We start from the raw sequence: 25,000 nt of genomic DNA on the forward strand, positions 1-25,000 counted from the left end.
GAATGACTGTGGTATCGGGAATTAATAATGCAATTTGCTGTGCTGTTGGTTAATTTATTATTTTTTTTTGCAGTTCAAGATACAGCGGATGCATACTGGAGAAATTCAACGACATTACGCTATACGGATGAGGATGTATCGCGGAGTGTATGTGAATCTGGGTCGAAAAAGGCAGTGAAAGTTTTAGGACACCCATAATGCGCATATTAGAATAGCAGTGGGTTGAAATTGATGCAATTTGTAAATACATATATACTCGAGGAAGCGTTTTTGTTTAATTGATTCGGGTATTTCTTTTTCTGCGTTTGAATCCAAAAGATTCTGCAGCAATCCTGCTCCAGATTTCCATAAGTTATTGTATGGTATCTGAAAGACTCTAATGCCTCTAATGCAATCCTGGAATCCTTCTGAATTCCCCAAAAATGATTTGATCCAGATGTTGATACATATAGCATACTCAACGCATTTACTTGATTGTTATCTTCAAAATCCTGAGAGTCTAGTTCCGTTACGCATGGCCATGACCTGTCTATGGATTAAATCTTTTTTTCCGATGAAAAAATAAGTACCTGATAGTACCGCCGTGCTCGAGTCCCGACAGGACAAATACTATTATTATCAAATATCATGATGAAGAAATCAATTGCCGGAAGCCAACCGGGGTCATAAATTACGTAGAATCTCACGAGGGGACGGGGGGTCTAGCCAAAGTCTACGCTCCATACAAATTTCGAAAGTTTTGTGTGGACAAAGTCAACGAGGGGGAGGGGGTGCGGTGTTCTGAAATGGCCAAAAATTAGTCAACGTAGTTTATGGACAGCGCCGTTCCCGGCCCGTAGTAATGTGAATGGCCTTTAATCTGACATCAGTAGAGAAAAAGTGCCATTAACTCCCTAGTGGTAGACTTGACGGCATCAAGGACAATTACTTTGGCTTATAAGAACTAGCACGGACAATACTTACAGATTATTTGCTGGTTCATGTCATTCGAATCTTAGTTGTAACTGAGCTCAATGAGACGAGTCTCATGAGACGTCTCTTGAGACTCGTACATTGGATTTTGTATGCGCGTACTATGATCTCAAAGCTCCAAAATTTTCATGAAACGCATTTTAAATTAGCTCATGGCACACTGTCACATTCATGTATACATGAGAAATCAGACACTCTGATTCCAATGCATTGATATATAGGCCGTGTCAGAGGGGCCTGCATTTTACGAAGTGACAACAATGTTGATGATGATATTATCATATTATTGATTTTCACGGGTTATAGGACGCTACCTCCTGTCAAAATTCATTCATAAAATCGGCTCGTAAAATAGACTATAGTCAAGGATGGGAACACTCACTTTCAAAGAGTTACATTCACTTGCTATTTTCTCAGCTCAGAAGCATCCTATCAAAAAACGATGTATGGACGACTTTTGCCTTTTGGTTTTGTCTAAAGGTTTGCTAAATGGAGTATGGGTCGCACACGCATACCGAAGTCGTGAGGGAGCTGTGAAGGCAACTCTCCACAAGGTGAATGTAAATTACACTCACCTCGTGGAGAGTCGCTTTCACAGCTCTGCCACGACTTTGGTATGCATGTGCGATCCATACTCTATTCGGCAAACTTTTAGACAAAACCAAAAGGCAAAAGTCGTCCATACATTGTTTCTTGATGGGACGCTTCTGAGCTGAGAAAATAGCAAGTGAATGTAACTCTTTGCAAGTGAGTGTTCCCATCCCTGACTATAGTCTTCAACTTGCTGAAATAAATTCAATAAAAATATTAGCGCATTTGCCCAAAAGTACACGCGGCAAATCCCTGAGGAAAGGAACAGCCGCGTTTTTTGCTCCCCTTTTACTCAATTCTTATGGGAGATAACATTGCGGCGTTTCCTCAAGTGCGGTTGTTCCTTTCCAAGAGGATTTGCCGCGTGGAATTTCGTGCAAATGCGCGTTTGGAACATTACAAAGGCCGCGCGGTGTATCATATTCAGCAAACCAGTCAATAGTAGTTTGAAAAACTACGCTTGGCTTGCACGCAGTCATTAACCATGGCATCATCAATCGGATGATGATTGAAAATTTAAACATCAGAGAGCGGACTTGTGTCGTTTGACTAGTCTCATAAAATAGACTATATATATGAGCCGATGCACACGGGCGGCGCGTCGACGAAGCATGCATTAAAATAAATAATGATAATTTGAATGTGTCGTCTCCCTCGATAAATTACCACAGTTTATCGCAATCAACCACAGTTAATCCCAAGAAAAGCTGTCAAACAGATTTCCCCTCCGTCTGTTTTTCAGTCGACTGTCAACCGAACCCGAAGTGCTGTCATCATCTGCACCGATCATCATTCTCCTTTCGTAGTGTTCAAAAATGGCGAGTCGTGCTCCAAATCGTCGTCCGGCGCAAGAAGTCGATAATACCATCTCGTACGTCCAGTGCGATGGCCTGGTAAGCGATATTTTACTAATCTGGTGCTGTTTTATGTTTTGTGGTAGTTTTCCCGGCGGAAACTTTCGGTTTTCCGAAAGAAAACCGTGATTGAAAATTTGTGGCTTTGTGCCATGCTGGTGTCGTCCCGCGATGACTCCGCTTGGTTGACGTTTCGGCTTCGTGAGCAATCATCGATGATTGATTATCATTATCTTCTGTTTTGTCTCTTGCAGGCTGCGATGAAGATGGTCAAACACTGTCATGAGGAGTCCCGTAGCAACATGGAAGTGGCCCAGGGTGCCCTTCTGGGACTGGTGGTTGACGATCGGTTGGAAATCACCAACTGTTTTCCGTTCCCGAAGTCGTCGGATGAAACCATCGACGAGGAAGAGTACCAGCTGAACATGATGCGTCGGCTGCGTCTGGTCAATGTGGACCACTTCCACGTCGGATGGTACCAAAGTGCCGACGTTGGCAACTTCCTGTCGTTGCCGCTGCTGGAATCCCAGTACCACTATCAGACCAGCATTGAGGAATCGGTGGTGGTCATTTACGACACGCAGAAGTCGGCTCGCGGTTTTCTGACGCTGAAGGCCTACCGGCTGACTCCGCAGGCCATCGCCATGTACAAGGAGGAGAAGTTCACTCCGGAGGCGCTGCGCAACCTAAAGGTTGGCTACGAGAATCTGTTCATTGAAATTCCGATCGTGATCAAGAACTCGGCCCTGTGCAACATTATGATGTCGGAGATGACCGAGATGGTCCCGGAGGAAGAAGGTACGCACTTTTTGGACCTGGGAACGGCTTCAGTGCTGGAAAATCATCTGCGCTGTCTGATGGACCGCGTCGATGAGCTTAACCAGGAGGCCAACAAGTTTAACAAGTATCAGCAAACGGTTATTCGGCAAGAACAGGTAACAATGATGGAAAAAGTCTAATGGTTTAGGAATAATAAACCTGTTCATTATTTTTCAGGACAAGCACCGTATGCTGGCCAAGCATGCTCAGGAAAATGCGGCCCGTATCGCCAAGGGCGAAGCGCCCCTTCCGGAGGATGAGGTCCAGAAGCTGTTCCGACCGTTGCCGGTTCCGTCGCGGTTGAACCCGATGATCGTGTCCGGACAGATCAACACCTACGCCCAGCACATCTCGCAATTCTGTTCTCAATCGTTGGCCAAGCTGTACATGACTCAAGCCCTGCAAGGCGCCAAGGAGAATAAGCAGTAAACCTGACACGCGGAATAGTTAATTGATGCATCATCGAAGGCAAAGTGTGAAACAAACAATACGAAAAGAACATTTCCATATTAGTGCAGAAGAAAAGTGCGGAAGAAGAACGCTTCGTTGGAGTAAGATATCGGTGAAGTTTATACTGAAGAAGTGGTAATAAACGGGGAATTTGTTGCCGGATAAGTTCTGAAAGACATCTATAGGACGCCGAAACGAATACGATTCCACACAAGAATTTATGTCATTACACTACATTGGAAATACGGTATTGGAAAGAAATTCCTTCATGCATCAAGGTACAGATACACCCTTTGCTAAACAATAAAAAAAAACACTAGTGTTTGAGGCTGAGTTGCTAACAAGTAACGCAGAAAACAACTCTCGGCTAGTAGAGTTGCATGCAAGTAGCAATAAATCAATGTTTTACTAAACTATTCTAGTTCGAACATTGAAGATATTTGACATACTGTGAAGATATCGATTTATGCAGCGAATCAATCCAACCTGGAGCCTCTCAAGTTTCTGTCTGAGCTGCCCCTGATGGATTTGGTGAGCATTAGCATCACTACCAGCAATTAGCGGAAGGCCTTTTGAAGTGCAGTATGCGATGACTTGCTTGAATGCATCCGTAGGGGATGTTTCATCATGCGGTAAATAACCCGAACAACTGAGATATTTCCTGTTGAGGTTTCCATCAGATACATCTATTGTGATAGCACATACATATCTGGTGTTTAGTTCAGAGATGAGTGTAACAACTATTGCGTTGTTGACAAGCACACAAGCTCGAGGCATGACACGCGAGTTTGCCATTTCATGTTTACTGAAAGTAGCAAACACCGGGTTCACAAGGTTTCCAAGATAGAAATTCTCCTTACGAAAGTACGGTTCTCGGACTAAGGCCACCTGGGCTGTATCATTTTGTATAGGTCTGCAACGATTGATCGTTCCTATTATTTATGCTGAAGATTGATCTGAGCTATACTAAACGTGCTCAAATTAGGCAAGATTAAACTCCTACTCAAATTAGGCAAGATTAAACTCCTTCCAATCACTGCATAACGAAAAACAGCAGCAATGAAATCATATCGGCATCGTTTGGAAAACACCAAAGGCGAGGATCAGGTATCAGAATGCCGACTCCAGAGGCACGTTATCCTCCATTTGGGACATTTGTGCCATCGCCATAATAATAGCCAATTTCATCATCTACCTGAGGGAAATAAGGATGGGGATAAGGACAGGTAGGGAAATAGGAAAAGTACCCTGGAAGAGGATACTAACGCATAAGCGTACCACAATGGGTTCAGACAGCGCCCTGAAAAGGGCACTGTAATAACGCATAAAGCGAAAGAGAGCCTTTAGCTCTTTACCACAGCGGGTTAAGAACAATAGAATATCCTGATGATTCAAGTTTCTAAAGTCAGTTTAACTTAATAAGTGTTTACCGAATACTCGGAAACGCAGTTGCGCAAAAACTGGAAAGTTACATATCAAATGATACGAAGTTCCATAATCGGAATCACAACTATTCAGCAAAAGGACACGGGACCAAACCAGAAAAACGGACAAATCAGCGAATCGTGGAACTCGGAAGTAGTGTATCTCGAGGCAACAGAACCGGAGCAGAACAACTACGGGCACCCCGTTGAAGTAGGCAAGACGCTGACAGACAAGGGAATACGGAAGATCAAAGACACACAACAAATCGGACGATTCAGGTTCAAGATCACCTTCGAAACAGCAAATGAAGCCACCCCTCACCAACCTGGAAGACGTGGGACTAAGAATCTACGTACCACACATCGAGAAAGAAATCATAGGACTGGTGAAGGGGTTCCACTAGATTACAGCGAAGCCGAAATATTCGAAAATCTGCAGGTAGCCGGAGAAGTCATCAGCGTGGAGCGCATGAAAAAGAAAAGCAATCAAGAAGGTCTAGTAGATACAAAAATGGTGAGGATAAAGTTCAAAGGAAAAGCTCTGCCGGAGACAGTTGTGTTGTACGGATGGAGATTCGTTCCGGAGCTCTACATCTTTCCGATGAAAAAATGCAAAAATTGTTGGAGGTTCGGGCACTAAACAGGGGCTTGCAGGAAAAACACGAAATGTGCTAACTGCGGAAACACGCACGACAGCGAGGTGGAATGCGCGGAACAAACCAGATGCCTAAACTGTGGGGGGGGGGACCACCGATCCGATGTCCGAAGATGCCCAGAACGATGAAATGAAGGTGAATGAAGCGGTCCAGAAGAGAAGGATAACACAACAGGAAGTGAACAAACTCCTAGCCAGAAGAGACCCAAGACACGAGAACCAATTCGATCTGCTGAGAAGGTGCGAGGAGTTCCCGGAACTGGGCGAAGACAACGAGCTCGAGACGACCAGCGCTTGGAGAAGAGGATGGAAGCCACACCAAGGAGGAATAATCAACGGAAAGGACCCAGGAGACGACACATAAGCTCACCGAGTCTGAAACAATGAGCAGAAGGGACGATATATCAAGAGACAGGACAGAGATAGGAAAACTGACAAGAAAAGTCGAAGGGTTAGGGAAGAGCATCAACGTGATAGGAAGAATCATAAGGCTGCAGAAAGGAGAAGAAGAATGTCAACAGCAACAAGACGAAACCAGCATGGAGGCGCTGATCATCAGAATCAATACGGTACTGAAAGAAATCGTCACGGAATTCGGGAAAAACATAACAGAAACTGGGAACCATACAGAAAACAAGAATAACAACAATAGCAGGAATGGACAAGAACATTAAGATATTACAGATCAACATTCAGTCTATCAGACCAACAGACAAAAGAGAAGAATTAAAGTTTTTCCGGAAACGGAGGACATAAAAATAGCCTGTCTACAAGAAATATGGCTAAAAGAATCATTCAGGATGAGAGGATACACATTGGTAAGCAAACGAAGGACACAAGGATACGGAGGAGTAGAGATTTTGATAAAGGACGGACTGGATTTCGAACCGCTCAACATCAATAGCGGTCAAAATCACAAACCTAGACCAACCATTAATAGTGATCTCTGTCTATGCGCTGCCCGATACATCCATAACTAAACAGGTAGAAAGCAAACTGACAGAATTCTTCGAAACGGTGAAAACAATAAACGAGGAGATGATACGTGGCCAAGGACTTCAATGCGCACCACGCAATGTGGGAAGAAAGTAGGAGAGAACAGGGAAGAGCATGTAGTAAAAGGAAGACCATCGCAACCGCCTTGGAAACCTCAAAACTCTGTGTCATCAACGACGAAACAACAACCACTATCCCGAGAATCGACAGCAACGCGTCAGTGATAGGCTTGACTCTACCAACGAGAGGAATAGCTAACAAAACAATCTGAGAAGTCGAAGATCAATCATTTGAAATTACTAATCTTGCCATCGAATTGAGCGTTCAGTTAAGGATAGCGATAGCAGAAGTGAGGACTACAAAGGTCAACGTTGCGAAAGCTATAGAAGAATCAAACACTATTCAACCACATTTTATATACGATCTAGAAGAGCTGCAAACAATATTCAAAGAAGTGATAGAAAAATCTAGCTACATCGTCAAAAATATGAAGGCTAATTACCTGAAACGCTGGTGGAATGACGAGATACAAGAAGCATACAATCACAAACGAGAATGTCTGAAAAACTCATTCATTTCATTTATTTAGTTAACATCAAATTCATGATAATACTGAATCAACAATTTGCCGCCATAGTATACTCGATTTGCAGCTGCAGCTCTCCAACCTCGGTCACGCCCAACACTCGCCAGATCACGCTCCACCTGGTCCGCCCATCGTGCTCTCTGCGCTCCACGCCTTCTTGTACCAACCGGATGGTTAGCAAACACCAACTTTGCAGGGTTGTTGTCCGGCATTCTTGCAACATGCCCTGCCCACCGTGTCCTTCCGGCTTTGGCCACCTTCTGGATGCTGGGTTCGCCGTAAAGTGTAGCGAGCTCGTGGTTCATCCTTCTCCGCCACACACCGTTCTCCTGCACGCCGCCAAAGATCGTTCTTAGCATCCGTCGCTCGAAAACTCCGAGTGCTTGCAGGTCCTCCTCGAGCATCGTCCATGTCTCGTGTCCGTAGAGAACCACCGGTCTTATTAACGTCTTGTACATGGTACATTTGGTGCGGGGTGAATCTTTTTTGACCGCAGTTTCTTCTGGAGCCCATAGTAGGCACGACTTCCACTGATGATGCGCCTTCGTATTTCACGGCTCACGTTATTGTTCGCCGTTAGCAAGGAACCGAGGTAGACGAATTCTTCTACCACCTCGAAAGTATCCCCGTCTATCGTAACATTGCTGCCAAGGCTTGTCCTGTCTCGCTCAGTCCCACCTACCAGCATGTACTTTGTCTTAGCCGCATTCACCACCAGTCCGACCTTTTCTGCTTCTCGTTTCAGGCGGGTGTACTGTTCTGCCACCGTTCCAAATGTTCTAGCAATAATATCCATGTCATCCGCAAAACAGACAAATTGGCTGGATTTCGTGAAGATCGTACCCCGGCTGTTGAGCCCGGCTCGTCGCATAACACCTTCCAGGGCGATGTTGAATAGTAGGCAGGAAAGTCCATCACCTTGTCGTAGTCCCCGTCGAGATTCGAATGAACTGGATAGTTCACCCGAAATCCTTACGCTGTTCTGCACACCGTCCATCGTTGCTCTTATCAGTCTAGTCAGCTTCCCGGGAAAGCTGTTCTCGTCCATAATTTTCCATAGCTCTGTGCGGTCGATACTGTCGTATGCCGCTTTGAAGTCGATGAACAGGTGATGCGTTGGGACCTGGTATTCACGGCATTTCTGGAGGATTTGCCGTACGGTGAAGATCTGGTCCGTTGTCGACCGGCCGTCGATGAAACCGGCTTGGTAACTTCACACGAACTCATTTACTTTAGGTGAAAGACGACGGAAGATGATCTGGGATAGCACTTTGTAGGCGGCATTCAAAATGGTGATCGCTCGAAAGTTCTCACACATTAACTTGTCGCCTTTCTTATGGACGGGACAGGTTATCCCTTCCTTCCACTCCCCGGTAGCTGTTCGGTTTCCCAGATCTTGACTACTAACTGGTGCAGACAGGTGGCCAACTTTTCCGGGCCCATCTTGATGAGTTCTGCTGCGATACCGTCCTTACCAGCCGCTTTGTTGTTTTTGAGCTGGTGGATGGCATCCTTAACTTCCCTCAGCGTGGGAGTTGGTTCGTTCCCGTCCTTTGCTGCACCAACATAGTCATTTTCTCCGCTGCCTTGGTCCTCCGTGCCTACATTCTCTTCGCCATTCAGGTGCTCGTCGAAGTGCTGCTTCCACCTTTCGATCACCTCACGTTTGTCCGTCAGGAGGCTCCCGTCCTTATCCCTGCAGATTTCGGATTGCGGCACGTAGCCTTTGCGGGATGCGTTGAGCTTCTGATAGAACTTGCGTGTTTCCTGTGAACGGCACAGCAGTTCCATTTCCTCGCACTCCGCTTCTTCCAGGCGGCGCTTTTTCTCCCGGAAGAGACGAGTCTGCTGCTTTCGCTTCTGTCTGTATCGCTCCACATTCTGTCGGGTTCCATGCTGCAGCATTACCGCCCGCGCTGCATCCTTCTCCTCCAGAACCGCTCTACACTCCTCGTCGAACCAATCGTTTCGTCGACTCCGTTCTACGTACCCGATAGTGCTCTCGGCTGCGTTGTTGATGGCTGCTTTGACTGTACTCCAGCAGTCCTCTAGAGGGGCCACATCGAGCACACCCTCGTCCGGCAACGCTGTCTCGAGATTCTGCGCGTATGCGGTGGCGACATCCGGTTGCTTCAGTCGCTCTAGATCGTACCGGGGCGGCCGCCGGTAATGTACGTTGTTAATAACGGAGAGTTTTGGGCGCAGTTTAACCATCACCAGGTAGTGATTATTGGAATGGAGTGGCCGTAGATCGGACAGCGAAATAAAACACGTGTGTGTTCTATGAGCTACTACAGTAAAGTGAAAATTTATTTCTCTAATCTTATTGCTATGCGCACCATGTGCGTTACCATGGTGACATGTTCTAATTCAAATATTTCATGGCATGCTGCGCCTCACGTCGTCATCTCCTACACTCCTCCTCGACGGAAGGACTCCAGCAGCTTTACGGAAACCCTTCAGTTTGACGGACTGTAACGGCTTCGTCATCATATCCGCAACCATCGCATCAGTCGGACAGTAGCGGATGTCGATTTCCCCATTCTGCAGCAGATCTCGAACGAAGTGGAATTTCGTCTCGATGTGCTTCGAACGGCGGCTAATGGTGGGCGAATTCGACTGCTTGATGACCCCCTGGTTATCCTCGAACACGACCACCGGCGAGGACAGCTTGATGTCGAAATCATCCAGGATTCTACGGACCCAGCGGAACTCTTGGAGACACTCGGCAAGCGCCACGTATTCCGCTTCTGTGCTGCTCAGTGTGACGCAAGTTTGTTTCTTCGAGCTCCAGCTGATCGAACCACCAGCGAAACGGAACAGGTAACCGGATGTTGACTTCCGATCACTAGAGTCACCTGCCCAATCGGCGTCGACGAAGACCTTCAGTGGTGATCCATCTACGCCGAGAATCAACTCGTCGTGCAGCGTGTACTTCAGGTATCGTAACACCCTTTTTGCTTCCAGCCAGTCTGCTTGAGTTGGGCAACTGGTCTTCCTTCCCAGTATGGACACAGCGGCTGCTATGTCCGGACGCGTGTTCACGGCCACGTACAATAAACCACCAATCAAGCTGGCGTATTGATGATTGTTCGGCAGTTTGTCGGCGTCATTCTCCTCCTTTGATTGGGTGTGGCCGGGATCAAGAGGAAACTTCGACGGTTTTGCTTCTGACATTCCGAAACGGTCCAACAACTTTCGGATGTACGTTGCCTGGTTCAAGCTCACTCCGTTGCTGGATCGGTTCTCCTCGATGCCCAGGAAATGCTTGATGTCTCCCAGCGACGTCACTTCGAAATGCTGGTTCAGCTCTCGAATTATCTGTTCATATTCTGCTTCCTCTTCACAGGCTATCACCAGATCGTCCACGTACACCACCAAGTAGGTGCACTTCTTCCCGGATCGGCGGACGTAGAGGCACGAATCATTCTTGGACTGCTCGAAACCCATCTGCTTCAGGACGGCATCGAACGTCTGATTCCAAACACGGGCGGATTGTTTGAGTCCGTACAGGCTTTTGCGTAGCAAACACACCTTGCCATCATCCCTCGTGGTTACACCCGGCGGCATACGCATGTACACAGTTTCCCCGAGAACGCCGTGCAGGTACGCCGTCTTCACGTCGGCGTGTTTGACGATCATCTTCTTCTGGCTAGCGACCGACAGCAGCACACGAAAGGTGACCTGCTTGACCACCGGGGCGAAGACCTCGTCGAAATCGGTGCCGTATTTCTGGGTGAACCCCTGCGCCACCAGCCGAGCCTTATAGCGCACAACGTCGCCGTGTTCGTCCTGCTTGCGTTTAAATATCCATTTGGATCCGATCGCTTTCCGACCGGCTGGGAGGTCTGTCAGCTCCCACGTGCGGTTTGCACGGAGCGATTGGAGCTCCTCCTCAATTGCTGCCTTCCACAGCGCGCTTTCGGGACCGTTGATTGCTTCGTCGTACGTTCTTGGCTCAGGTGGAAGATTGTGCGCCAGACTACTTGTCTCCCGGAACCGAGCAGGTGGGATTCCCTTCGTGGTGCGTTCCGATATGCGTACCGGAGTGGGTGGCTCAACTGGCTCTTCGTGGAAAGATTCTTCACCAGATTCATATTCCGCATCCGAATCCACATCGACATCATCGGCTTGATGGTCTGGTTCGGAAACGGACTGGCTGCCACGCGGAAGCGGCGATTCGATCTCGATGACATCGGTTGGTTTGATCGAATGCTTTGGTGGCTTCTCTCCCTCCAGAAAACGTGCGTCTCGGCTAATTACCACCTTATCATTGGATGGATCGATGAAACGATATGCTTTGTGGTAGTCGGAGTACCCTACCAGCGTCATCTTCACAGCCTTTGGTTGCAGTTTCGACCTTTTCTCCGACGGAATATGCACGTACGCTTGGGTGCCGAAAACGTGCAAATGGTTGAGGTCCGGCTTCTTGCCGTACCACGCCTCGTATGGTGTCACTTCGGTCGATCTCGTTGGCAGCATGTTTTGCAGATGGGCAGCGGTGTTGACCGCCTCGGCCCAGTAACGGTATCCCATCTCACTGTCCAGCAGCATGCAGCGTCCCATCTCCACCAACGTTCGGTTTTTCCGCTCTGCGACGCCGTTTTGCTGCGGTGTGTAGGCGGTCGTGAATTGTGGAGAGATACCTTTTGAGCGGTAGAATCGTCCAAGACGTTTGGATTTATACTCCCCTCCTTGGTCGGACCTGATGACTGTTGGGTATCGGCCGAAACGATTGTGCACCATTTCCACATAGTCTTCAATTCTCTCGACGGCGTCGGACTTGCGCTTGAGAATGTACACCACCGTGAACCGACTGTGGTCGTCGATCATCGTCATGAAGTATCGAGCTCCTCCTGGCGTCACGGTGTTCATCGGGCCGCAGATGTCGGTGTGAATCAAATCAAGCACCTTGGTGGATTGCGGACCAGATTGCTTAGGGAACGGAAGTCTCGCCAGTTTGCCTTCTAAACAGCATTCACATGCGGCGCTGACACCACAATCACGCACGCAAACGCCAGTCGCGAGCCCCTCGCGTACCAGCCGTTGAATCGCCTCGATGTCACGGTGCCCAAGCTTGCGGTGCCAGTCGTGCAAGCAGTTTTTCGTATGGTTGGTGGCGGCGGCCTTCGAATCGTGACTGCATACATTGAGGTGGTACAGCCCACCACCCTTGGCCGCTACTCCCGCCACGCTACCGTTGTGTTGGATGACGCATTTGCTGGCGTCGAACGTGACCAACGCACCCTTGTCGGTCAGTTGTCCCACAGAGATGAGATTCGCATCTAACTCTGGAACGAGGAGCACATCTGATAAGATAATTTCTTGTTTCTTACCTTTATCGTCCTTGCAGAAGAGATTGCCGGTTCCTTTTCCGGCGACATCGGCCACGCGCCCGTCGGCGAGTGCAACGGACATTCCCGAGATTGGCTTCAGTTGGTTGAAGAACGCTTCGTCACTGCACATGTGACTCGATGCTCCCGAGTCGACGATCCAGTTCGTTGGTTTCATCGCAGTAGGCGTTGAGTGCGTAGCGAACGCGAACGGCGTCATCACTACCACGTCGTTGCCCTGGGCAACGCGAGCCTTCGGTTTTGGTTGCCTAGCGACGTCCTTCTGCTTCGGGTCGGTTTTTCGTCCAAGCGTGGGGCAATTTTTCTTCACGTGCCCGGGTTGCTTGCAATGGTGGCACACGATGGATTTGGCTTCGACGCGCAAAATGGACTCACCTCGGCCGGATCTCTCGCTTCGCTTGAGGGCTTCATCCAGCAGCTTCCTTTTCACGATGTCCATCGTCAGCTCGTCTTCGGGGCGGCTCTCCAATGCGGTCGTCAGCGTTTCGAATGATGCCGGCAAATCCAATTGCGGCGCGTCCTCGAACAAAACTATCCGGTTTTCCGGTACTTTACTCGCGACCGAAAAAGAAAACTTTTACTTCTAAAACTTCCGAATGGCCCATAACCTATTGGAATGGAGTGGCCGTAGATCGGACAGCGAAATAAAACACGTGTGTGTTCTATGAGCTACTACAGTAAAGTGAAAATTTATTTCTCTAATCTTATTGCTATGCGCACCATGTGCGTTACCATGGTGACATGTTCTAATTCAAATATTTCATGGCATGCTGCGCCTCACGTCGTCATCTCCTACAGTGATCAGAGTCGATATTAGCGCCACGATAGGTCCTAACGTCGATAATGTCGGAGAAGTGCCGTCCATCAATCAGAACGTGGTCGATTTGCGATTCCGTTTGTTGTGGTGATCTCCAGGTGTAACGATATGGGAGGCTGTGCTACGAATGGCCATGTTCTTGGAGGCGGCGAAATCGATGAGGCGTAGGCCATTTTCGTTCGTCAGCTGGTGGGCGCTGAACTTTCCAATCGTCGGTCTGAATTCCTCCTCCTGGCCTACCTGAGCGTTTAGATCCCCTATGATGATCTTGACGTCGTGGTTTGGGCAGCGGTCGTACTCGCGTTCGAGCTGCGCGTAAAATGCGTCTTTGTCATCATCAGTGCTTCCGGAGTGAGGGCTGTGCACGTTTATTATGCTAATGTTGAAGAATCGGCCCTTGATCCTCAACCTGCACATTCTTTCGTCGATCGGCCACCAACCGATCACGCGCCTCTGCATGTCGCCCATGACTATAAAAGCTGTTCCCAGCTCACGTGTGTTGCCGCAACTCTGGTAGATGGTATGATTACCTCTAAACGTTCGCACCATAGATCCTGCCCAACACACCTCCTGCAGCGCTACGATTCCGAACCCGCGGTCCTTCAGCATATCGGCGAGTATGCGGGTGCTCCCGATGAAGTTGAGAGATCTGCAGTTCCACGTACCGAGCTTCCAATCGCAAGTCCCTTTTCGTCGCTGTGGTCGTCGCCATCGGTATCGGTTCGCATTCTTCTCTTGTTGTTTTCCGGTGCTAGTCTTTTTTACGGCTGGCTCGCAGGGCCTGACACCAACCCACTAACCCAGGGAGCTGGGCTTACCTTCCCGGAAGCTACGGGTTCTGCATTGGCATTTCCTCCAACTACAGTGCTAAATAGCTAGGCTCGAGCGCCAGTCTTCGCCTGAAAAACTACAACAAACAAAAAACCCTAGCCCTAGGAAATGTCAATTTCTTGATTTTGCTTTGGCTGACCAAGCCATGTGGGAAATTACACTGTTGAAAATGCTTTGATATCCATGTCACATAACATAAGTGGAACTCCATGGTCAGAGCGAAGGAAAAAGTTGTATCCTTTTCCAGCACGCGAAACTGTTATATCCTTCATAAAAAGCGTCGAACTGTCATTTATTTTGGTAAACAAAAAACATCGGATCCAACCAGTATTCCAGTTTTGGCAAAGAATACAGATACGAAGATTGGCATTTGAGATATGCGCAAAACTAGCTGCTGGAAATCTACTTATTCATTTTTTCATAAATTCATTGAAATCTTCGAAACAACACATCTACGTTTCACATATCGATCTCCCTTTATATTTAAAGTCATAAAACGTATTTTTGACTTGAGTTTACAAAGTATTATTACAATTTATGTCCTATTTTAGATCGCCACGTGCTGCCAGCCTAGATCTATGAGCTCTTTGTTTTACTTCACAGCAATGAAAAATGGTATATGCTGAAAAAAAGTATGGCAATAATGTTATAATGCATTTGACATTTCGATGCCCTGTATACCAGCGTACGAACTCGGGAAGGCATCAACTTTTTGAGCCAGAGTTCCACTTATGTTATGTGCGAACACGCCAATCCGAGCGATGGTATACATCTAGTACAGGTCGCAGCAATAATCATATAGGATAACAGCCGATGTAGTTAATTCATTGCCAGCTGTCAATAGGGCCATAGCATGCACTAAAACGTGTTTGCCAATCTTCCGAAAAAAAATCACGATGTAATGATGTGATCGTGATTTAAAGCAGCCTTTTAGGGAACGAAAGTTAATGGATGTGATATCTGATGATAATTAAGCTTTAGTTACATTGTTGCATTGTGGCTACACAATTAGGTAAAACAATTCTATTTGCAATCTACTTTTGCTATTACAAATCATTGTGAATATCTACTACTTAGGTAGGTAATAATGTTCGATCACTCGCACATAAACTTTAGATTGTAGATAGTTAAATTTCTGTTCTCCTATACAAAACATTCACAATAGAATATGGTGGTGGTATACAAATGAGTCCTTTTTATTGGTTATTTTGTAATGAATAATAAAAACTTTCTCAAAATATTCTCGACATCGAAAAATATTCATAATAGGTATATATGGGTGTTGTTTGGATTAAAGTTCGATTCACCGCCACTTTTTCATTCACAATGTAATATCGGTGTGTTTTGGGTGGTTTTACAAACTACCTGAATCGAGAGAAACACTTACTAGTTAGTAATAGGTTAAATTACAACATCGCTGAGCAACTATCACAAAGTAGATACTATTTGATTAATGTTTTTCTTGTGTATTTTGTTTTGCATAGATCATCGATGGCTTATCATCGGATTTTGACTTTCAATTAAAAACACTGAATCATGAAATTGGTTGTAAATAGTCTACATTCATGAATAATAACCGCAACTCTTCAGTATTGAGGTTATTCATTGAATAATTTTGAGGGATTCAGTAACTCTCAAGTATGTTGAATGCAGAAGGTTTCGCCCGTTATGTTCAAAAAAGTAGCATGCTTACCAATCAATTTTATTACATGATCAGAATTTCTAATCAACAGTCATCTCCAATCCATTGACGCTCTGATTTCACATGATCGCAATTAAATGTACAATTTAAAAATCAACAAAAGTTTCAAGCACATCGCACACTTAAAAGAATTAAAAAAAGGTTTCTCGAGACTTGCGCCCAGTTTTTTTTATCGACGGGAAGACGAACCTAGAATATCATTCGCTTACCTTACCCACAACTCGTATCAAACACCTCAAGCAATCGTTGTCGCTGGGTCGATTCTTGTGGTGGCACCAGATCAAGCGGGATTTTTCCTTTACTGTCGCAAATCGTTAGCAAATCGGGACTATGCTGAAGCAAACTTCGACACACTTCGGGATGACACTTTTCCGCTGCCCGATGGAGAGCGGTTTTCCCATCGCTGTCCTGGATGGATGGGTTGGCTTTTCGGTCTAGTAGGAGATTAGCGACGTCGGTGTGGCCTGTGGAGGAAGAACATAGTGTGAAGATAATGTTGGTACCAGCTCGTAAAAATGATTTGCACCAATTCATCATCTTACCCATCATAGCGGCTCTGTGCAGTGCCGTCGCTCCCCCATGGGTTTGTTCATCAACCCGTATGCCGGCATCGAGTAGTACTCTACAAATCGTCAGATGCCCACTCCGGGCTGCGTAATGTAGAGCTGTATAACCCGAATTGTCCCTTGCGTGTAACTGCCCCTTGTCGATCAGTGATCGTACTTTACCCTCATCATTGTCGATTGCTGGAGTAGATTGGAAAAAAGGATACTTAGCTGGGATCGTCCCAATAACCCCAAAGTCCAAGATCTTACCAGCCGTCCAAATCCCTCGTTCAAACTCCAGCTCGTCCAACGATTGCGATGCGGTGGTTGTCTTACTGCAGTTGCACTGCTGTTGATGATGATGATCTCCGTGCTGCTGGTCGTGGTGGAGATGCGGATCCATTGCTTTGCTGTTTGCTGTGGGCTTTGACTCCGTTGGTCGACTTCGGTGGCGAAAGCTTCGCGATGGTACGTCGGATGAAAATAGGCAAGGCAACACAAGGTCAATTAGGACACAGGCACAGTACGATGACAACGGCGTGAATCAAACTGGTATGCGAAGATTTTACACAATACACTAAGAGGTAGAAGGATGCAGAGATGCTACACAAGACTACGTTTTTTTTTTGTACAAAGTAGGCTGTTATTGCGCAGGAGGAATACAAGTTGGATGGCTCCAGTGTGTGGCTTAGATGCTTAAAATAACGGCGACGCACGCCAACCGCAGTAGGCATGCATTAAAACAATTCAACTATACAGCTCTACAGCTCACGCTGCAGCGTCCACACGACTTCCGCCTCGCCGGTGCTCGAGATGACCTTGTAGCCCAGCTGGGCCAGCGAGTTGATGATCAGCGAGGGGGCCACCTTGATGACCACCCCGTTGTCGATCGGGATCGAGCTGATCTGAAAGCGCTTCGATAGGGCCTGCACCTCGTCCGTGGAGCAACCGAAGATCGAGCTGTCCCGGGCGTACAGCGATCCCCTCACGAACACGTACGCGTAGGTTCCCTCCGACGGGAGGATCGGAATCGGCACCGTCACCAGGTTGTTCGTGAGCGAGTGCTGGTTCGTCGTAGAATTGGGCGATTCCATCTTCGGAAAGTAAACAAACGCAACAGCGCGTACAAACAAACACACGTAAAAGTACGGTTATTCAGCTACGAGGGTTCACCAAAAAAAACTAAATCCAAGGTTCCGCCACCTCCGTGTTCTACTCCGGCACGTCAATCTTATTGCTGGGTGGGTAGTTATTCACCTCGCGGCCAAAGTTGGCCAGGTTCTCGCGCTCGACGATGGCCGACGATGTTTCGCTGACGAATGGTTCCGGGTCGTGAAACTCCTTGCGCATAGTCCACATATACTCGTTGTAGTCCTGTTTGACCGCGGTCGATGAAGAGGCAACCACGCGGTATCCGAGTACCTGAGGATGAAGGAGAATAGAAACAATGAGATGCCTGAAGCTTAAGGAAGTTTGAAATTAGGTGGACTTTCCGTACTTAAACTGATTAATATCAGGTTTATATCAGGGACAAGATAGCTTGGTCTAGGGCGCTATCAGTTTTGTTCGAATACAGAAGGTGCTGATTTTAATCCCTGATCTATCTCTTTACTCCTATAGGATGTATACATATAATTTCTTCCTATTGATATAACTCGTGTTCAAAAATCCGCTTCACTTCTTTCCAACTTCACAACACAATGCAAACCACCATATCACACCTACAAGTTAAGCAACCAGCGAATGGTGCCGCATCATCTTCAGAGTAATCAAAACACAATCACCCCATCCCCCCGCGTGGTCATTAGTTCTGTAGTAGACTAAGATGTATCCATAAGTAATATATGTCAGAATAAAGAAAGTTCAAGCCTGTACCACAAGTATTTCTCTAAGACTCCCTACAGTTCATACAAATTTTATTATTAGTCCATACAAAATGGTCATTGGCCGAACCCCCCCCCCCCCCCCCCCCCCTAACGACCACGTGGTTTATGGACAGCCCCTATTGCATTACGCCCGACATCCACGCACCAATGTGAACCCGACATCAACATGAACTTGCATAGACGCAGAGAACTCAACGATCTGCCTAGGGCAAGCGATTGCAATCATCACTTTCCCATATCTACATGGACTTGCAACCTGACATAACAGACGCCATTCTCGCCTAAAAATAGAAGACCACCAACACCTGCATGCTAAATTACAAGATGCCTGCTATCTCATTGGTTCTGATCGAAGATTATATCATGGAGAGACAGGTGGTATTCGTACCATGGTAAAATTTATCAAGAAAAATCTTACAAGACTGTCTTGAACGAAGATAAAAACCAGTGCAACTCATTTCAAGATAATTGTACCATGGTCCAAAAACCAAACAGTATATCCAAGGTATAAGTTTCACTATTGTCAGTTCATAAGGCTGAAGTGGCCTCAACACTCCCTAGTCCTCGGAATACGGGCTGGGGACGAAACCACGCCTGCTTCTCGCTGCCTTGATAATATCAAGAAATGATCCGGGGTGGGTGGGTATCGTAATTTTACCGTGAGTACCGACGTGCCGACATAGGGTGTCCGTCAACCCCCGATCATCTCGAAGACCCTTTTTTCATGTCGCCGGTTCGGGTTCAACTTAGTGGGCTGCCACCACAACAACGACATACCAAGGAGACTTCAGCGCTGCCAACTGTCCTACAGAATGATCGAGTTCGATCGGAGGAAACCAATATAAACTGAATGTCGAGGCTATGATCACATTAAACTAAACAGGTTCTTTCGTTACGACATAAGGTGTAAACTTGACGCCCACCTCCCTATTGTTTCTTAAATTTATTCCTTGGATTCCTTGGATACCTCACTCCCGAGAACTAGAGTTTATGGCGAGTCCTTTCCTCTCGTTGATCTCACCTCCCATGATGAAAAACGCCATCGTCATTTCCTACAGACTCAACGTCCATGCTTAGACCGTCAACATCTAAGTCTTGGTACTGCTTTACACAGCACTAAATAGATGTAAGACACCCATAAAATCATCCTAATTTTTAGTTGTACGATCACGTTTGGTTAGACGGCACATTATGCCCCACCTTCCCCTACTTCCTGTATTGAATAGTCTACGTCAAGTTCCGTCCAGTTGCCCACGAACACTACTGAGCATGTGTGTTACGTCTAGTATTTGTCCGCATTCTTGGCGATAGGTGGCATATTGCCACCGAATCTTGACCCATGAATGAACCGAGTATGGCTGATTCTCAGCCGAGTCAGAACCTTCTGATCTCTAGAGTTTTCCACATCACTCTACTCTTGTAAGCTTCTTGGTTGTAATTCCACGTGTAGCTCGAGGTGTGTTCAGAGGGTTGCGTCACAGAGAGGAACCGAAGTTACCACATGTGGAGTATGACGCCCCTGATATGCTAGAACGTCGTCCGTCTCATTTTCTCTGAGATGCCTGCGTGTCCATGCACCCAGACAAAAGTTTTAAAAAAAGACACAGACACGTTTAATGCTTCCAGTGAGCTTTTTTTTTGCTCTTTCAAGGAAGCACGACACTAGACAACGGACTAGCATGCAACGCCCAGTGGCACAGCCGAAAACTTTTCCTGACAACTGCGGCGGGAATCGAACCCGCGCTGCTTAGCACGATGCGACTAAAGGCTTGGTGACCTTAGCCGCACGACCACGAAGCCACACAGTTATGTTAGTATACTCTTGCACATCAATCAACCAAGGGTGTCCGATATTTTCATGCTGTATGGCGTTCATATAACTCACGAAATCTGAGAATACAACGGCTATACATGCTTGCAGCAATAATTCCACAAAAAAAAACGGGTTATAGCCTCTCAAGAGACGCCATAACCTACTTCCTTTTGTGCTCATAAACCATCGTTGAACATGTGTGGTCAATCTGCTTACGAAGATGCAACATTTCTGAAGATAGCCAGAGCTACTTCAGGGTTGGCATTAACGCCGTATGCGTCCCTTACTAGACAGTCGACCTTAGGGACATAAATAGGTGAGGCCTAGTGGCTAACGAAGGGAGGTCCGTCGACGTAAGATCGTGCCACTGGCTCAAGACACGCTGAACCACTCTACTAAGTTATCCCCCTAGGTACTACTAAGCATCCCACCATATAGATGATTCGTGTTCTGGACCCGCGCAGTCTTATTCGTCTTGTGCTATGAAATGTACCAAATGAAGATATAGTAGGAAAATTTCATTGCACTGAGGTTCCATAATATTTAGCATTGCGGTGTTACCTCTGCTCCAGGATTCAGATCCATCAGGATCCCTAGCTACCTAGTACTTTAGTCAAAGTGTTACGAGAGCGCCCATTCAGGGTCCGGAGAATGTTCAACTTAGCGTTGAGTTTCTCCTTCACTTGCTTGGCGTGTATGATACAGAGATAAGCTTTTTATTAAGAACTAGCTAACCCGACGTGGCTACACAGATAAACTACCATCACTTGGTGGAAATGTTTCACGAAACATTTTGACGTGCAACAACACTCACAGAAGGCGCTAGTGTGAAACGTCCAGTGCAAAGAAAAACGATGCCCGCGCCTCTGGTTGTGAAGGCCACAAAATGGAGTCGAATGCAAATACTAGTGAACTGATCGGTACCAGGCTCAACAGAGAGAGATGGAGTGATGCAGGGTGGAGCAGAAGAAAAATTCACTGTAGCAATACAGATGAAAATAATGACGATTAAACACCTTGGCAAACTATGTGTATCATACACTCAGCGAAAAAAACTAGCGAAATTCATCGAAATACCTTATGAAAATTTGCTATACCTAACTAATTCTTATGGATGCCATAAGAATACCTTATGAAAATTTATCGTGCTTGCTATGACAAATTTCATAAGATAGACTTATGAAAAGAACAAAACAATCTTAAAATGATGCAGACTGGATTCGATCCATTAACGTCGGTATCACCGAGGCCGTGTTTTATCCACACGGCTACCGACGCTTGAGACTAACATGTTGCTAAACATGAATAAAAGCCAAGCTGTAAGACGATTTTACGTCATAGAGTGATCTTATGAAATTCATCCGAATCATTATGAATTATTTAAAGGCTGTTTCATAAGTTGGGTCTTATGGAAATCCTAAGGTTATTTGGCACGTTTCTTTTAATCTATGAAGAAACGACCACACGAACATAGTAAGATAGGTGAATCGCTGAAAACATGGAACGGAACGATATGTGAAGCTTTTATGCAGCTGTAAGTGGTGCGCAGCAGACGACTTCGTGTGTCATTACCCGATTTATACAATGCTCGGGAAGGCCACTTACTGGCAGTTAACCCTAGTGGGATGTTGGGGTCAACACATCTTAGGAGGGTTAAAATAATGACTAAAATAACAATGAAAGTATTCCTAGGAACAGGATTAACCCGGGAGCGTTCGCGTCGTGTACTGAGTACACGCACCACGAAAAATGCACGCATGTGGTACCGTAAACCGGGGTCAAATTGATCTCCGGGTCGAAATTTATCAAACGCTTTTCTGTTAGTTGAAGCATACTTTAAATAGTTTCCTTACAAGTTACGTGCTGTTTGAATCTGATACTAAACGATATTTGGAAAGAATCTATTCGGTGTCAGGCCATTCGGCCGAAGGTCATTAGGCCGAAGGCCATTCGGCCGAAGGTCATTAGGCCGAATGGTCATTAGGCCGAATGGTCATTAGGCCGAATGGTCATTAGGCCGAATGGTCATTAGGCCGAATGGTCATTAGGCCGAATGGTCATCAGGCCGAATGGTCATTGGGTCTTCTTCTTGCCGTTACGTCCCCACTGAGACAAAGCCTGCTTCTCAGCTTATTAACTGAGAGCTTCCTCTGCAAATGACCATTTTGCATGTGTGTATCGTGTGACAGGCACGAAGATACTTTATTGATGCTGAATCTACTGATATTTTACCCATGAATTTTTCCTTCTTTTAAATATAGGCTGTTCTTTCTAGTATCATTGCTGAAATAGTTTTTGGCGCTGAAACTGCTGATATTCAATTCATAAATTTTTCCTTCTTTAAAACATAGGCTATTCTTTCTAGTTCCATTGTTAAACTAGTTTTTGTCAAAAATGGTTGGAAAAGGTAAAAACAACGGCTAACTTTCAATTCGTCCTGATGACCATTCGGCCTAATGACCATTCGGCCTAATGACCATTCGACCTAATGACCATTCGGCCTAATGACCTTCGGCCTAATGGCCTTCGGCCTAATGACCTTCGGCCTAATGACCCAGCATCAATCTATTCCACGTATGCTTTATCTATCAGAAAAACGACTGATCAATTTCTAACCGGAGCTTAATTTGACCCCGGTTTACGGTACAAAGCGTGAGCGCGGCGTCGCTGCAGGGCGCTGTCCATAAACTACGTAGACTTTTTTTCGGCCATCACAGACCCCCCCCCCCCTCCCCTCTCGTGACTTTTGTTCATACAAAATTTTCGAAATTTGTATGGAGCGTAGACTTTGGCCAGACCCCCCCGTCCCCCCTAAGAGTCTACGTAGTTTATGGACAGGCCCCAGGTAGTCAGAGACGCGACTGCTCGAGGGTTAATATAGCTGATGACTTTCAAAAGTAGAACCGCCAACGGAATGAGATTAACCTTCACGTACCCGACCACCGACAACTCATTTTCAAAATGCTGGCATTTCGTCAATTTTCATCCGATTTTTTTGAAGTCGCCCTCAATTGATCATAAATTGGTGCTAGTTTATTATACTCAAGTGGCCATGCAATATCTGGAACCATTTCGGGGATATTCCGGATTGTGTTGGGGTCACGGGGTTGCCATATTTGCTAAAAGTGATTGTTTCGTTTGTTATTGTGTTTAAACCATCGATTTTCAGTGTGATTTTCATTGCAAACAGTAAAACACAACTGCGATAACCAGATATGAATAATTGGACCCATCTGGGTCCCCGTGACAGGTTCCGGGGGGCCTTCTTGAAGTCACTTCCGGTTTTCAACCTAAACATGCCGTGCGACATATCAATCTTCATGATTTCGAATGACTAAGCCAGAAACGATAGACTGAAGTCTGTATCGACTAATATGGCCATTCTGGAGCATCTAGCACAGGTTCCACGGGGGTGTCATCGGGGACATTTATGGTTTGCAACCAAAACATGCCGTCGCAACATGCAATCTCCATGATTTCGAAAGAATGAGGCAGATAAAAATGACTGAAGCATGCAATAACTGATATGGCCACTCCGAAACACATGGAACAGGTTCCGCGGGGGCCTCTCAAACACAATAACACACGAAATAATCACTTTTAGCCATTTGGTTAAGCATAAGCCTACCCCACCCCCTGACCCCAGTACAATCCGGAATATCTCCAAAATGGTTCCGGATATTACATGGCCACTTGAGTATATTTTTTTGAAAATGAGTTGTCGAGGGTCGAGTACGAAGCAAGCAAACTACAAAAAACAATCAAGGCTGCTGGGAGGATAAGGTCTTGGTCGAACTTCTTAAGCGCGGAAGCGATAAGATCCATAAAAAACCACCAGACTCTTATAAAGATTCGAACATAGGAGTACGAAGAATTAAACAACAGCTGGTCGGATGTTCATGTGTACCCAACATACAAGAAAGGCCACAGACTAGAGCAGGCTATAATGGATCACTAAAATAACTAAAACGGCCGCTATGAAATGAACAGATAGCGCCACCGTAGCCTTGTGTGTTTGACGTAACTCAACTGCTGTCACTGTGTTACAGTCCATATAACGTTGGCTCTTTTGTTTTGATGCGGTGAGTAGCGGAAAAGTTGACCTCAATGATCCATTACACAGAAATTATCCTTTTTGATTCGGCATACAAGAAACTCGGGGACTCGGCAGAACAGGGAGCGATGTAGGGGAGCAAAGTAGCCGAAAACGAATCCACCGGAAAAATAAGAGAAGGCATGAGAAAAATTTGATTGTACAGACGCAAGAGAGTATGAAACAGAATGATATGTGGCGGTTTTACGGAATTGTCAATGGCGTGCGGAGAAAAGGAGGTGGAGCACGATTCAGTGAAGAGAAACGGGTTATGATAGAGTATGATCGAAGATGGTTTTCCGGAGAAGCTGATTAGACTAATTTGTACGCCGCTTGACGGATCGAAATCAAGTGTACGGGTGGTAGATGAAATTTCGTCATTGTTTCTGATCTTAGACGGACTGAAGCACGGACATGAATCGTGAATTTTGAATGAATTCGATCAGAGAGCCTTTGGAGTCTTCGAACGTAAAGTGCTGCGAACAATATTAAGCTGTGAATTGGAGGAAGGCATCTGGCGGTGTCGCATGAACTACGAATTGTACCAAGTATACAGGGTGTTAGGTTCCTGAGTGCAAACCTTGGGTGATAGAGGAACATAAATGGTGAAAA

The 25,000-nt window shown here is 46.2% G+C and overlaps 4 protein-coding genes across 4 annotated transcripts in view; 1 reads left to right on the plus strand and 3 right to left on the minus strand.

Moving 5' to 3' along the window:
• Positions 1–2,297: 2,297 nt before the first annotated feature.
• Positions 2,298–3,903, plus strand: LOC115255337 (eukaryotic translation initiation factor 3 subunit H). Its single transcript, XM_029853354.2, has 3 exons — positions 2,298–2,456; positions 2,672–3,352; positions 3,414–3,903. The coding sequence occupies exons 1-3, from the start codon at positions 2,379–2,381 to the stop codon at positions 3,663–3,665; spliced, it is 1,011 nt and encodes a 336-aa protein (XP_029709214.1). The 5' UTR covers positions 2,298–2,378; the 3' UTR covers positions 3,666–3,903.
• A 5,823-nt stretch (positions 3,904–9,726) lies between these two features.
• LOC109417709 (uncharacterized) lies at positions 9,727–16,600 on the minus strand. The gene is made up of 4 exons (XM_029853328.2): positions 16,594–16,600; positions 16,270–16,515; positions 12,684–13,250; positions 9,727–12,638 (listed from the first exon to the last, which is right to left on the minus strand). Exons 1-4 carry the CDS (start codon positions 16,598–16,600, stop codon positions 9,727–9,729), a joined length of 3,732 nt encoding a protein of 1,243 aa, XP_029709188.2.
• Positions 16,601–16,866: 266 nt separating this feature from the next.
• Positions 16,867–25,000, minus strand: part of LOC109417710 (uncharacterized) — a gene marked incomplete in the record, with an annotated part of 31,636 nt that continues 23,502 nt past the window's right edge. The window contains 2 exon segments of the mRNA XM_062850442.1: positions 16,867–17,054; positions 17,854–18,018. Of these exon segments, the coding sequence (XP_062706426.1) occupies positions 16,929–17,054; positions 17,854–18,018 (291 nt within the window).
• On the minus strand, positions 17,235–17,833 carry LOC115255336 (uncharacterized). Its single transcript, XM_029853350.2, has one exon. It carries the CDS (start codon positions 17,688–17,690, stop codon positions 17,358–17,360), a length of 333 nt encoding a protein of 110 aa, XP_029709210.2. The 5' UTR covers positions 17,691–17,833; the 3' UTR covers positions 17,235–17,357.

This window comes from Aedes albopictus, chromosome 2, assembly GCF_035046485.1.
Source record: "Aedes albopictus strain Foshan chromosome 2, AalbF5, whole genome shotgun sequence".
Taxonomy (NCBI): domain Eukaryota; kingdom Metazoa; phylum Arthropoda; class Insecta; order Diptera; family Culicidae; genus Aedes; species Aedes albopictus.

Coding starts and splice junctions, on each gene's coding strand:
- LOC115255337 (XM_029853354.2), top strand. CDS start 2,379: ATGGCGAGTCGTGCTCCAAATCGTCGTCCGGCGCAAGAAGTCGATAAT. Junction 2,457..2,671: donor ACGTCCAGTGCGATGGCCTG/GTAAGCGATATT, acceptor TGTCTCTTGCAG/GCTGCGATGAAGATGGTCAA. Junction 3,353..3,413: donor CGGTTATTCGGCAAGAACAG/GTAACAATGATG, acceptor ATTATTTTTCAG/GACAAGCACCGTATGCTGGC.
- LOC115255336 (XM_029853350.2), bottom strand. CDS start 17,690: ATGGAATCGCCCAATTCTACGACGAACCAGCACTCGCTCACGAACAAC.
- LOC109417709 (XM_029853328.2), bottom strand. Junction 13,251..16,269: donor TGAGGTGTTTGATACGAGTT/GTGGGTAAGGTA, acceptor TCGCGAGTAAAG/TACCGGAAAACCGGATAGTT. Junction 12,639..12,683: donor CTTCTGCAAGGACGATAAAG/GTAAGAAACAAG, acceptor TCCTCGTTCCAG/AGTTAGATGCGAATCTCATC.